Source organism: Coloeus monedula (assembly GCF_965178545.1).
Source record: "Coloeus monedula genome assembly, chromosome: 1".
NCBI lineage: Eukaryota > Metazoa > Chordata > Aves > Passeriformes > Corvidae > Coloeus > Coloeus monedula.
Window position 1 is genome coordinate 39,602,966 of NC_138781.1, and position 13,412 is coordinate 39,616,377.

Sequence of the window (13,412 nt, forward strand, 5' to 3'; positions counted from 1 at the left end):
CTGCATACAGAGTTCTCTCTTGCATTTGCTGCAGTACAGAAGTTTAATATAAAAGACTACTCTATTAGAGATCAGCTATTCCTGTAAACAATCTTTATTTACTATACTACAGAATTCTACCAACAACTGGAAGTGTTTGAGATGTATTCAGGCGTTCACTGATTTGACCTGTTAACAAACTAGATTAGACACAGTGCATCAAGAAATAGACTAGAAATGGGGAGGCAGTGGGGGAAAGGGTGAAAAGATGCTGCAGTTCACTGGTGCCTAACATAGAACATGAGATGTTTTTTTTCTCATCTTTAAGAGTAAGTTAACTATTGCAACTGCCTGCTTTCTTGTCAATTTCCTTGAGGTACCTTTTCTTACAGAAGAATTAATATAGTTGGTCAGAAGAAGTTTTAAAAAACAAAGGCCACAGTATCACAGGAAAAAAAAAATGCTGCAAGATGCCAGTTCTAAAAGCTGACTAATAATTGAGAGAATTTACACCTCTGAAGTCTGAGGAGAGTCTCTCATCCTCTGTTTCAAGAGGAAGAAGTGATAGCCTTCTGTGCTGGTTTTGGCTGGGACACAGCTCGTTTTCTTCATAGCAGGTAGTGTGGGACTGTGCTTTGTATTTGGGCTGGAGACAGTGTTGACAATACAGGAATGCTTTGTTACTGCTGACATAGAGTTTCTGCTTCTCACACCAGCAAGGGAGTGCAAAAGGAGTTGTGAGGGGACACAATTGGGACAGCTGCCTCCCACTGACCCAAGGGATATTCCACACCTCCTGGTGTCATGCTCCACTTTACTCCACTCTCTGAAGCTAAAAGCCTCCCACTAGTTACACTAAATGACGGCTGAACAGCACGTCTGTATGTGGAAAGTATTAAGTTTTGACACTACAAAGTAGCCAGTAGAAAGAAACAAATTAATATTATTAAGGAGCTGGAGAAAGTTCACACCCGATTGCTGAATTTCACAGAGTGCAAAATAAATGAAAGCAGTTCCCACTTTGAGGCTTGAAAAGACAATGCAAAGGTGAAGAAGATGACTTTCAAACAGAAGGATTGGCTTACAGGCCAATTCTATACATACCCTTTTTAGCAGCTACTGTTTTACTTGGAATTTTCTCTGTTTGTTTTGGGGCAAAAGATGATGAGAAAACAGGAGCAGAATCCTCATCATCACTGTCCAATTTTGTCGTATCTACAATCACAGAGCAAGGTTAGAATAAGATTCATTCACGGCATATAGTAATTACATCAATATGAATTACAGGAAAAATTAATCTCAAGTAAGTGTTTGTGATGCTACAGCTATGGATGTACTGCGACTTCCTTACCTACGATCCAAGCTTTGTTCCTCTAAAGATCAGAATTTCCTGTGCTTTTCCCCTTTATAAATGTGGACATCCTTCTCCTGTAACTACTGTGTGAAGTTTGTGTGTACCACTCCCCAAAATATCCCATTAATAGTTGCTGTAAAAATTAAATGGAACTGTGAAAACGAGCTCACCGTCATCCGTCTTCTGCGAGTAAGATGGAAAAGAGAAGATGTTCCCAAAATCTTGATTTTTCTTGGCTTGAGATGTTTTTCTACTTACAAGCAAAAAAAAAGGGAATTATATCAGTTACATTAAGCACATGCTGAAGTACGTGGACATCACAATATCCATGTAAGATTCAAATCCTCTTATAACATTTCCAGCATTTTTGTACCTGCTGGCAGCAGTCAAACCTCTAAAACTGACATCCAGTCAAGAACTTCAGGCATTTAAAATTAACAGAATTACGTTTTTTTTTAATGGCTCTCTATACCAGATGGGCACAAGACAGAAAACAGAGCATCTTTAAAAAAGTATTTTAACAGATTATATTACAGATAGTGTATCATAACTACTTTTATATATCATTATATTATTTTTTAATCATGAGTCACCCCTGCAATAGTCAGTTGCAAGGCTGAGATAACATACACTTGAATTCCTCCACATTTTATTTTTCATGGTACATGTAGAGTAATAACAGGCTGATGTTTCTCAGTTTTGTTCAGACACTTCTGCATTGAAAAAATTATTAATAAAGAAATCCTGCTGAGTTACAGTACTTACTCTGGAGATGGCTTTGATTTGACTGGGGAGAAGTCATACTCATCTTTTTCTAAACTGTCTGAGGGAACAAACTCATCCTCTCTGTCATTTGTAACTGGAGAGGCTTTTACTTTGAGCTCATCCAAATCATTGTTATTGTTGGCATCATCATCATCATCGGCATCATCTTCTTCTTCTGAGAAGTCAAAAGTGTACTTGGGCCTCTCAGCTGAGAAAATCAAATGTACACATTTCAGGATAGCTGTTTATGTTATATAAAACAGATACAAATACAAATCAAAGTGCAAGTCACTGAACAATCCCTGCCTCAGAGTACACAAGACCAAAGAGTGGTGGATAATACATTTGTTTCAGCCTGGAAGAATAAAGGGCTGAGAAGAATAAAGAATAATTTAGATGCTAGCAAATATCCAACACCTCTTGTGGCTTGCTCAGACACCTTCAGCTAAGGGCATTATGGAGACATTGTGCACCAGTACTTTTAAGGAATGAGAATCCGTCACTTCAAATTGAAGTTTCCTTGAATCCACCATTTGAACATTCTTCCTAATTTTCCAGAAACTCTGTGGGGTTTTTTTAACCATCAAATACTTACACATTTTCCAAACTTTCAGTCTTGGTTTCCATGGAGTGTTCAGAATTCTTCTGATAATTTTTCACTTGCCTTTTAGGCCTTATTTGGCAGTATAATTGTACTGGAGTAAATTTTTTGTTTGTAATAATATTATCTTGTCTGTTTCTTGTATAATTCCCTAGTTTTATGAGTAATTTCTATTCTAGTGTTTAGAATAGGGGAAAAGATTTCTGATCTAAGTTACAAAATCTTTCATATCAACCCTTAAATTCCTGATCTTGACATTAAGAGTATTCTTTACACAGTGAAGAAAATGTAATGCAAGCTATCTGTAGGAAATAAAGTCCTAAAGGAAGGCTATGGTCAAAGGAAAATGTAAGTTTGTAGTTGAAACTTTCAGTCACAATACACAATTCTCAAACTCTTGGGTACCTGCAGCTCTCCTAAGCAGAGAGTCTCTTGGAATAATCACAGGCTCATTTTCTTCTAAATCACTTTCAGACTTGGATTCATCATCTGACCATGGGTTTCGTTTCTTCACCTTTTTTGCACTGGATTTTGTAGATGATGGTGTCCTTCTTACCCTGGCACCTGCCAAAAGTAAAAGCATTTACTACAGTCAGGTTAAAAAATATTTTCATCTTTTCTGATTGTTTACAAATTTAGCACAAATTTTAATCTTAAAAAGTTCTCCTTTAAACATTGTAAATTTTCTTCTCCTCCCCCCTGAAGAAAGATTTAACATGAAATTATTTTGCACAGAACCTGACCGGCTGCTGCCAAAGAAATCAGTTTTATGACTGGAAAACATGAAGTGTCTAATTTGAAGTTTTATCTCCTTTGCCATCAAACTTGCACTTCTTTAAAGGTTGCTAGATTTTTCCAGAAAAAGAACGTGCAGTTTTCCATTATTCAGGGAACATGATCAGAAACACTTATTGGAAAAACACAACAAACGAGGGAAGCAGAGGATTTCCTATTGCGGGGGGGGTAAAAATGTGGTCAGTCAATTGCAGGGCAAGCTCAGGTCAAGCTGGGCTAACTTGCTCTGGCTCAACACTGGCTGTGGGAGATTTGAGCTGCACGTAGACAAGTCAGTCCTAACTGTACTCAGTGAATCTATTCAGGTTGGATAATCCCCTGAATAATTAAAACCAGATCTTATCTTGGAATAATTATTTGAGCAACCACATTTTTCCCCTTTTTTTGAAAAAATAAACCCCTCATACTTAAACCTTCTCTTCTGCTCCAGCTTTCTTATTTTGTTGCTGCCTCCCTGTTACTATGTATTTCTCAAACAGCAATAACAAATTCCCACTAGCAGAGGAAACGGGAAAGTGAATGTTGGTCTCTGCCAAGCCACAGCACCCGTAACTTTCTGAAAGTCAGAATGACTGAATATGTCAATAGAAAAATACATTTATTTAATCAACTTCTACAATCTATACCATTACTCAGACTGAGGGGCTGAAGGTGAGTGCCCTGTCCTTCAATGTCAAAGAGCACACAAACCAGACATTTCAGTTTGCACAGAATTAGCCTCATTATGTAAAAAGAATGTATTTTTCTATACACTAATTCGAAGATTTAGACCCTCCAAAAAATTTGAATGTAGAAAATGTAAGATCCACCACCCCCAGGAAAGTAGCTTAGACAAAGAAACTTCAGCAGAGTACTTTCAAATATTTCATTTTAGAAAAGAAAATCAGATGAAATAGTGATTACTGTGCTCTATTTCCCTTCTCACTCTGTGTTAAAAATGCATTTCATGCCCAGTAAGTGTACACAACTAAGGTTAACTATGGCTGTGCAAGGGTCTTACCAGGCTCCTTCTTCTCTCTCTTAGGTTTAGGGGTTTTAGCTGCTGCAGCTGATGCATTCAGTGAGTCATCCCCACCACCCTCAGCTGGCACCCCACCAAACTCTTCATCAAATTCCATTTTTATTGCTAGAGAATCAGTTTCACCCTAAAATTACAAAATAAAATAAATTACACCTTTACATTTCAAGACTGAACTGGAATAGTTTTGTGGATGATAATGAATGTAGACTGGTTTACTGACATTTGTTGAATAGACTTGGAAAGAAGTTATCTCAATAAAAACACCTGAACTATAAGCAGTCACAAGAGGCTTGCAAATGTGAAAGAAATCCAGTACAAATTTCTTATGCATCAGGTCAGCAAAACAGTACAAATACAGCACCAGCGACAATCTGGCAATTTGGATTTACACTACCAGAGAGAAAAATACACCAGTTAAACAATAAATAATTTAACTGTAGCAGTCATTTTGGTTTACCTTTTTCTTTTTCAGCAACTTCCTGCTGGCATCAGCTTTCATGGCAGATGTAATCTGTGGAACTATTCTTCTGCCAAATGGTGATGGCATGGTCTCTTCCAGCTGGAGTTTCTTCATTTTGGGTTTACCAACCTTGCCTTTTATAGGTTTGCCAACCATGCCAGCCAGAACATCTTCTCTCTCCTGTGCTTCTACTTTCTAACAAACAAGGGGAGGCAGGAGGGGGGAAACTCATTATTTTTAAATGAGGACAAAGTGGAACATGATGATTATTTAAGATTCATCTCCTTTTTACATGGAACGTAAGTCTCCCCTAAATTCTCACTTGAATTGGAACACACTTTTCACTTAATCTTGGTAAATGCATTACCCTGTAGGGTTAAAAACTACACTTTCATTTAAGGATAAATAGACACAAACTTTTGGATGCCATTAGAATGAAACAATCTTTCTTCTATCAAGTTGGTATTTCTCTGGCACTGTTGTAAATTTCCATTATTTCAGCATTTAACTTAAACATTTAGTTTTGAAGTATGTCACTTCAAAATGTTGCACCAGCCCTTTACAGACAACATGGAAAACTGAGGTCCAGCAGTTATTCACCAATGGGACTTAATTCCAGAATTACTGATGATGCAAACTAAGGGTCCCTCATATAGTATTTATTGTCCACACACTTCATTCCTGGATGTACAGTTTTGAATTTGATAATACTTTGTGCCTCACAAAAAATTAGATCATGTAGAACTACTGTAATTATTACCATTACCAGTTACTACTCCCAGGTTTTTGTCATCTGAAAACTAACTTTCTCCTGGTTGTTCTTCTTTTAACATCACTGACTTGGAAAAAACATTAAACTAGATAGATGCAAGAGACAATTCCTGAGAAACACTACTAGGAACACCGATACCCAATACTGATTTTCCAGTTACCATTATATTGTGAAATGCATCTGCTTTTGATTCAAAGTGTAATATTTTTAAATTACTTTTCTTAAATTTTAGTAATTTGTATTAGTTAGTGCATTTAATTAAATTAATGTGAGTTTCATGTTTTAGAAATACATGTCAAGTAAAACATACTTCAAGCCCTTCAACAAACGCCGCTAGATCTTCCTTCCAGAGATCCGAAGGAGACTTCCTTTTAAGGTCATTTAGTTCTCTCTCCTAAAACATGAAAGTAGTATAGAGAATATAAGTTACAACTAAAGCAAATGCCACTGAAGACTGAACATTCCCAACAGGCACATGAGCAATGATGGTGTAATTTCAGAACAAGCCTTCCATGGTGTACCAACCTTGGAATCTCTCTGCTTTATCAGCTCTTCCACTTTCTCTTTTGTGAGTGACCACAGGGACATGTTCAAGATGTAGTTGAAATCAGGGCCAGAGGTTGCACCAGAAGCAGAGGAAGCATCATCATTTGCATTCTGAGAGTCCTCCTCTTCTGCTGCCTGAGGTGGAACATTCACCATTCCAAGTATTAGTGATCTCAGCTCTGTGCATGAACTGTAACACTGCTCCAAAGCACCATCACAGAGTAGTAAGATGTGCCCTCACAGATTCAATAATCTGAACATTTTCTGGGCCTTTCCAAAAGGCCATGTTCCTGTGACCTTCTAGAGCTGGATTATTAATCATTTGATTTAAGAAAACAAACTGAACCTGTGCTAGAGTCTTGTATGCTGCTGGCTGCAGATACTGGTGCTGTCCCACCTGTCTCACAGGGCTGAGACCTTTGCCCTTGGTATTAGTCATGGATATCTGTTCCTTTAGAAATGAGCACAGTCCTTTGGGTAAGAGTTGATACCAAAGCCCCAAATGCACAAACTGAGGTTTGAAAGTAGATCAAAATTTCTCTAAACAGTCTTGTTATAAAATAGAAATCGTTCCATAGAGTTAAAATGCAGTATTAAAAATACAGAACAAATGTGAAATGAAAAAAAATAGCTAAAGCAGTGGCAAAGACACAGAAAAGGGATGGCTGACAGAAATTCAAAGCTGCTTTTCAAAGCAGTCCCATCTTCCCATAGTAATGGGGATGTAATTTTGAATTTAAACCTGTTGCATCTCTCTTCTGGAACAATAAAAACTGTTTGGTTTTAAAAAAAGCAGAAATAAATAGAAGTCAAGCTCATGGTCAAATTTACTAAAATAAATTTAAAAGTCATAGCTTTATAATATCTATGTTTCTTTACAGAAAACAATCACTAAGTCACATAGAAACAACTACATTTAGTAATTAGTTGTATGAGAGGGTAACTGATGCAGCACTTTCTGTATCAGACAGAAATCAAGTTGCCAGTTTTGATTTGGGTACATTAAGAAATTCAATCCTCTGCAATCTCATTTTTCAGACTTGTATTATCTAGTTTTCTTCTAAGAATTATCCATATACAATACTGATATTACATTAACTATTTTTTTGTCTAAGTTTAATGTGTTTTTTTTAAATGGAAGCCAGTAAGGAGTAATGAATAATGTTTTTAAAGCGCTATGTGTGTTATCAATTAAGTTAGACTACTAGAAAACAAGCAATATAATTTACAACAGTAACAACATCAACTATATCTAGATTATTACCTTTTCCTGTGCTTCTTTCCAGGCTTTTACTGGATCAGATTCATAACCTCTCTGAACCAACATCTGAATCAAATCTCTTTTTGATCTGTTCTCTACAAGACACACACAAACACAGAGGAGGGGAGAAAAAAACCCCCGAAAATCAGTGTCATGAAAATAAATGCATTGTATGCAGGTGTTTTCTGCTATACTTAAATAATTTCCAGATCTTCCCCCACTGTTAACAATTCTAACTTCTATTTACTCACCAATGGTAATTTTTCCTTGTATCTTCTCCAGGATGAAACGAGCTTGGTTGTTCAGCTTGGTGGACTCTGCACCGAACATTCCCACGAGCCACTCCTTGCGCAAGCTGTAATAATGTAATCGCAGATCAAAGAACTCCTTCAAGATGTCCTGCACGGTTTCGTACTTCTTCAGACACCCCATGTGATCAAACAGCACCTAGAAGATACATTACAGGCTTGAGAGAGGCTGCATAACTCAAACTTTGTTAGCCTTTGTGTAAGTGTTCAGTTCTATTGCACATATAAAAGTACCCTACAAAAAGTGGTGTTTCGAGGAGTGTGAACTCAAACCTCACTGTGGAGCTACACAGCACAGAGCTGGATGGACTTTATTCACGAGTAGATTCAGGATGAGATTTATGGTAGCACAATCAAACAAAAAGACAGCTATATAGAGAAATATGGCTGAATTCACTTGAATGACTAATTTTATCTACATATTAAACCAAAAGTTCAGTAGCAACTAATGATTCACAACTATTTAATATAACAGTTTAAAAGCTTAATAATCCTTAATAATCTTTCAATTCTGCTGTGAAATCTGTCACTTTTCAGCTGTGAAAAGTACCATCCTTCAAGTTAAAGCACAAAGCAAGAAATCATTTTTACTTGAGAGGTGGAATCAATCCTGCCTGGCTTCTTACATCTCCAGTTTAGACATTTATAGGTGAACTAGTCACCCTCGGTGCCCTCCATAGTCAACTGAAAGAAATTAACCCCTCTAGGGGGTAATTCATCTATCCAAAATAGCTGTTTGGGAGGTGGGAGACAATGGCCAGCTTGCATAACTTTTTAAGGTGCTTACACTAGGGCAGATGAATTCCTACACAGGTACAGAAAGCAGCCCTTATGATTTATTTTGGCAGGCAGAAAATGCAGGATTCAGTTGCAAAACATTTCATAATTTGTGAAATGCAAAACTGACAACACATTCTCACAGTAGTTGCTACAAATTGGTTAAACATGTGAGAAATAACATCACCCTGATCTGGTAGATTTGCTCTTCAAGTACAATCTACAAAATTAGTTGAGCAAGGCCTGTTTTCTCTTCTAATTCTACGATCTTTAATTTATTTTTCACCTATTTTCACATAGGTTTTGATGTACACAACAATAGCAACACTAATGATATTTGTGTTTTATGATAATATCTGAAAGTAGCATCTGCCATAAAAAAAACAGAACTGTTTTTTCACTATCTGTAAAGACAGGATGTTTGGAAATCTTCTGGCAGAAATTAACTTACATTCAAATCCTGCTCAGAATAGACAGACATCTATATTTATTCATATTCTTAGTAATTTACAGCACTATTATGTCTTCAGCAGCTTAAGAACAGTGTTTGCTATACCTTACCACCAAAAATTGGATTTATGCTGGTGGAAACATTGGATCATTTAACTCCTATTAGATAAGTAACAGTCCTGCAGAGAGTTCAATTTTGAAAATGTAACTTGTCTCAAGTTTAAAACTCAAATCTAATTATAATATGGCAGAAAGGTACTTGTATGATCTACTTTACATGAACCACTTTTGGTTAGCTGCACAGGAAAATTTCAATTACAGGAAGGCAACCACCCCAGACCTGTCTTATTTGAAAGACTCATCAGGACTAAAATGGATTTAATCTTTCATAATGACTTAATATTGGTCATCATGACAGCTTTCTACTATTCAAACAATTTCAAACACACAAAGCACTGTTCAATACCAAGAACCACAGTATATTACAAAAACATTTGAGTTTACAACAAGCAACAGAAGGGATTCTGATAGCCAAACATGAAAAAGTTACCATAGAATTACAAGTAAGACTTGTTTGAAGCTTAAAGACTTTGTGCAATCCAGCAGCTTCTGCCTGTGCAAGTTTTTCTTCTGTCATCTTCACAACAAATTTCACAGTTGTATCAGTGTGGTATTCCTTATAGTCAGAAATTAATGCTGGAGTTTTTTCAGTCCCATTCAGCATAGGTTCTAGAACCTGTTCTTTGTACACCTGTTAAAAATAGGGCAGTAAAAACCAGAAACACTTGAAATGCCTTAAAACTGCAAACCAACTGAACAACATAAACTTCAAAAGCTCTGTGCATTACATCTGATACCAGTTATAGTTTACAGAACCAGTATAACCTGCAAAATGCAGGCCAGGAGCAGCACGAACAGACAAGGCATCTAACCAGGACAGAAAAGGCTACTGTGAAGTGGATTAACTATGAATTCAGCAGGAGAAGCAGGTATTCTTTGTAGCATGGACAGTTGATGGCACAAATAGAAAACCATCCTCTACAAAAACACACAGGAGAATGAAACCATGCTCCTTTCCTTATATGTATAATGAGAAATTGTGTTAGAAGTTCATGCAGATGTAGGATTAAATAATTTAATGAGGAATTCTTCATTGGTTTTTGTTTATATTAAAATGTATTTCACTTTTACTTACCTGGGTCCATGTCCTTACAGGAAGCTCTGTAATTTCTACTGTGTTCCTGTCCACCACAAAAATTTCACCACTCACTACATACTGATTTTGACCAAGTTCCTGAATGGTTCCTTTGAAGTTTTTGTAGTTTGGGAGCTGAAATTGGAAAAACCAGCAAAGTGGTAATAACCTTTATAATAAAGTGTCAGTAAAATATTTGTTTCCCATACTCCATACAGTTATCACTGTATATTGCACTAAACGATCAACAAACCTCTCATGCCTGTGAAAATCTGAAGTCATAGGAAAAATACTACAGAAAAAAAACCAGAATACACACATGCAAGTGACAGGACCAATTATCCTACTGTCTACAGAGTAGAAAAAATGTTAAGAAGATGTGGCTGAACCCAGGGAGGTAGTGGGGTATGGTTTTGATTCTTTTGTTTGGTTTTTTCCTCCTCTTTTTTAAAGAAAACTCTAAGCACAAATAAGGCATGACAGAAAGCAGATTAACACCCCAGTCTCACAGTAACTTTACAGAAGTGGTGCTACCTCCCCTAACCATTTTTTCTTTTTTGTGCTGTTTGGCAAAGATAGTGGAACCCATCCAGGTTAAATCATAACTAACAGGCTGAGGAATTTTTTTAACAGGATTGGTTTCCTTATCCAGCTTACCATGAGGACACAAACACATACCAGCATACAGAAAGGAGCTAGATGGAGGCAGAACTGCCTCTTTCAACCACAGTGAGCTTCAATTGACTGTGAGACTACACAGAAGGCCTAGGAGTCCTAAAGGAAGGGCAATGGATTGCATTAATTTAAAAAAAAAACTTCATTGTTCCCAAGAATTTGAAAAAGGAAAGCCACTATGTCATGAAAATTGATACTGCACACTCAGTGAACTGTGATCTAAATAGAGAAGAAAAGATGTTTCTGCTTCTATGACTTGGTAAACACAGCCAAGCAGCAATATTCATCAGTTGTGAAATTAGGGTTACATCAACTGTATTTCATCTCTTGGTCACAGATATTATGGGTTCACACAGGTATTCTTCCTGCCCAATTTTTTTCACACCACTTCTGGGACTTCTTCTGAAATTTTGAATAAACAGAAGCTAAATGCAGCTCAGAAGCTGCTGATTTTCTTGAACAGCAGCAGTATCTTCTCTGCCTACAGATATATAAAAGAGAGAACAATTCAGACAAGAGAAAGAAAATGCTAACTTTGGCTGAAGATACTTAAGTAGTACCTTCAAAAAGAAAGAGTGATACAACTTTTTACTGCCATGTCACGACTACTCTGTAAGACTTGTAACAGTCAGCAGACTGAACAAAAAGTCTGCTAAAATAATTGCAAAAAAATACAGATAGCAATGTTTTTGCTTCAAGGTGAACTTCCCAGCCTCATCCCAACAGTCAAGTAAAGCTTCTACATAAAATTACTGGGACAAACCAACTCAGATGTTCCAATAATCAAGAAGTTCAAGAGAGATAGGAATTAATTTTGTAAGTACACACAAATTAAATACCAACATGTACTATCATTTTTACCATTGGGTGGGGATCTAGGCCATCCAGCATTCGTCTGACATTGTTTACAATCTCTCTGGTATCATAGTTTGGAAGTTTGCATGCCCATCCGGTGCCAATTCCTTCAGCTCCATTTACTAGGACCATGGGAATGATGGGAATATACCATTCAGGCTCTACACGTTGGTTGTCATCATACAGGAATTTAAGCAAGTTGTCATCCACTGATGGAAAAAGCAGCCTTGCTAAAGGGCTTTAAAAAGAAAAAAAAGAAAACCATTTAACCTCAACTCCATTAAGTAAAGAACACCTTGCTTTAACAGTTCTTGGGCCAAGATATGATCTGTTTGCAGATTTTTCTCACGTCTTCCTTTCTCTTTGCCATTCTGAAGCTGAAAACCCAATGTACACATCTCCTGAGATAAAGAAGTTCTTCCCAATGGAAGAGCATGTTCGTAATAGATGATGTTAATTTCCTTCACAGTAACACACGTACCTGGTGCACGAGCAACTGCTGACATTTAACATCTACAAAATACCATTCTTTGAAGCTTTCAGAACACACAGCTCAGTGTGACACTGGAGCACCCACTAATAAAGCAACACAGCATCCAAAAAGTTGCAAAATTTCCTTGCTTAACTGTAGGAGTAGGCAAATGCTACGGGTGTTCAAATCCACACTTAAGAGATCCAAAGCAAAATACGAACTTCTATCAAAATATTTCAATCTTTCTCCACTTCTCTCCCCTACCCACCCCAAAAAAAAGAAATGTTGTGAAAGGATGAATTTCATAACAAAGTGTCATGAGTTAGCAAAGCATAGTCCTGGAAGTGATGTCCTTGCCAAGGGGTGCTTACAGCTTCCTCTGTGACCTGACAAAACCTATCAGCTGGCCAGTTTGAATATGGACATGTTTTTTAGCCACTTAAATTGTGACCGCCTCTGTGGTCCACATTTAAGAATAAACAAACCCCGGGCAGAGCTCTCTCTCGTTTCCAGTGCTGGGACAGTGGCTGCAGGCCCCGTGTGGGGGCCAGTGGGCCCGGCCCAGGCGCTGCTTGGGCCGGGCCGGGCTGGGCCACGGCCATCCTGGAGCCATGGACCTGTTCCAGCCATGGAATCACCCCCACAGTCCTGCTGTGGGCAGCCAGAGTGGCTCGGCTCTCCCCCCTGTCCAGTGCGGCCAAGATTCAGCTGAAGCTGCACCGCTGTCCAGCAAAGATCCTGTGACCAACAGCGATAAGCCACATTCCAGCTGCAAGGCCCAGGTGAGATTAACCCTTTTAGTGCTGTGAAGAGCTGAAAACCCGAGGGAGGAGAAAGAGGAGATGCTTAAAGCTGAAATTCTGTTGTAAAGCTATGATGTATCAGAGTACCCGTTGTAATTTCATGAAGGCATGGGGGGTGGAGTGTTCAACTTGCACTTGTGAGCAGAAGCACCTGTGCTGAGATAGGCAGATGCTGAAGCAGCTGTAATTTGATGAGAAGTTTGAACAGGGAGAGATGGAAGTGATGAGGACTTTTGCTCCAAATGCAAAAGGAGAAGACCTCAGTTCCTAAAGATGCTCCCAGAGGCAGTCCTAGAGATGAAGATGAGGAGAACCCTTTGCTC

The 13,412-nt window shown here is 37.9% G+C and overlaps 1 protein-coding gene across 2 annotated transcripts in view; it reads right to left on the reverse strand.

Annotated features, from left to right (window-relative positions):
* Window positions 1-13,412, reverse strand: part of TOP2B (DNA topoisomerase II beta) — a 60,523-nt gene that overhangs the window by 3,630 nt on the left and 43,481 nt on the right. Inside the window, exons 21-33 of one of the 2 annotated variants that reach the window (XM_082285000.1) lie at window positions 11,821-12,052; window positions 10,285-10,419; window positions 9,640-9,840; window positions 7,806-8,001; window positions 7,558-7,649; window positions 6,273-6,428; window positions 6,058-6,141; window positions 4,973-5,170; window positions 4,495-4,639; window positions 3,105-3,263; window positions 2,099-2,306; window positions 1,504-1,583; window positions 1,084-1,194 (exon numbers count right to left, since the gene is read on the reverse strand). In XM_082285000.1, the coding sequence (XP_082141126.1) occupies window positions 1,084-1,194; window positions 1,504-1,583; window positions 2,099-2,306; window positions 3,105-3,263; window positions 4,495-4,639; window positions 4,973-5,170; window positions 6,058-6,141; window positions 6,273-6,428; window positions 7,558-7,649; window positions 7,806-8,001; window positions 9,640-9,840; window positions 10,285-10,419; window positions 11,821-12,052 (1,997 nt within the window). Of the gene's footprint in view, window positions 1-1,083; window positions 1,195-1,503; window positions 1,587-2,098; window positions 2,307-3,104; window positions 3,264-4,494; window positions 4,640-4,972; window positions 5,171-6,057; window positions 6,142-6,272; window positions 6,429-7,557; window positions 7,650-7,805; window positions 8,002-9,639; window positions 9,841-10,284; window positions 10,420-11,820; window positions 12,053-13,412 lie in introns of both variants that reach the window. The other variant, XM_082284999.1, reaches the window with a different exon arrangement.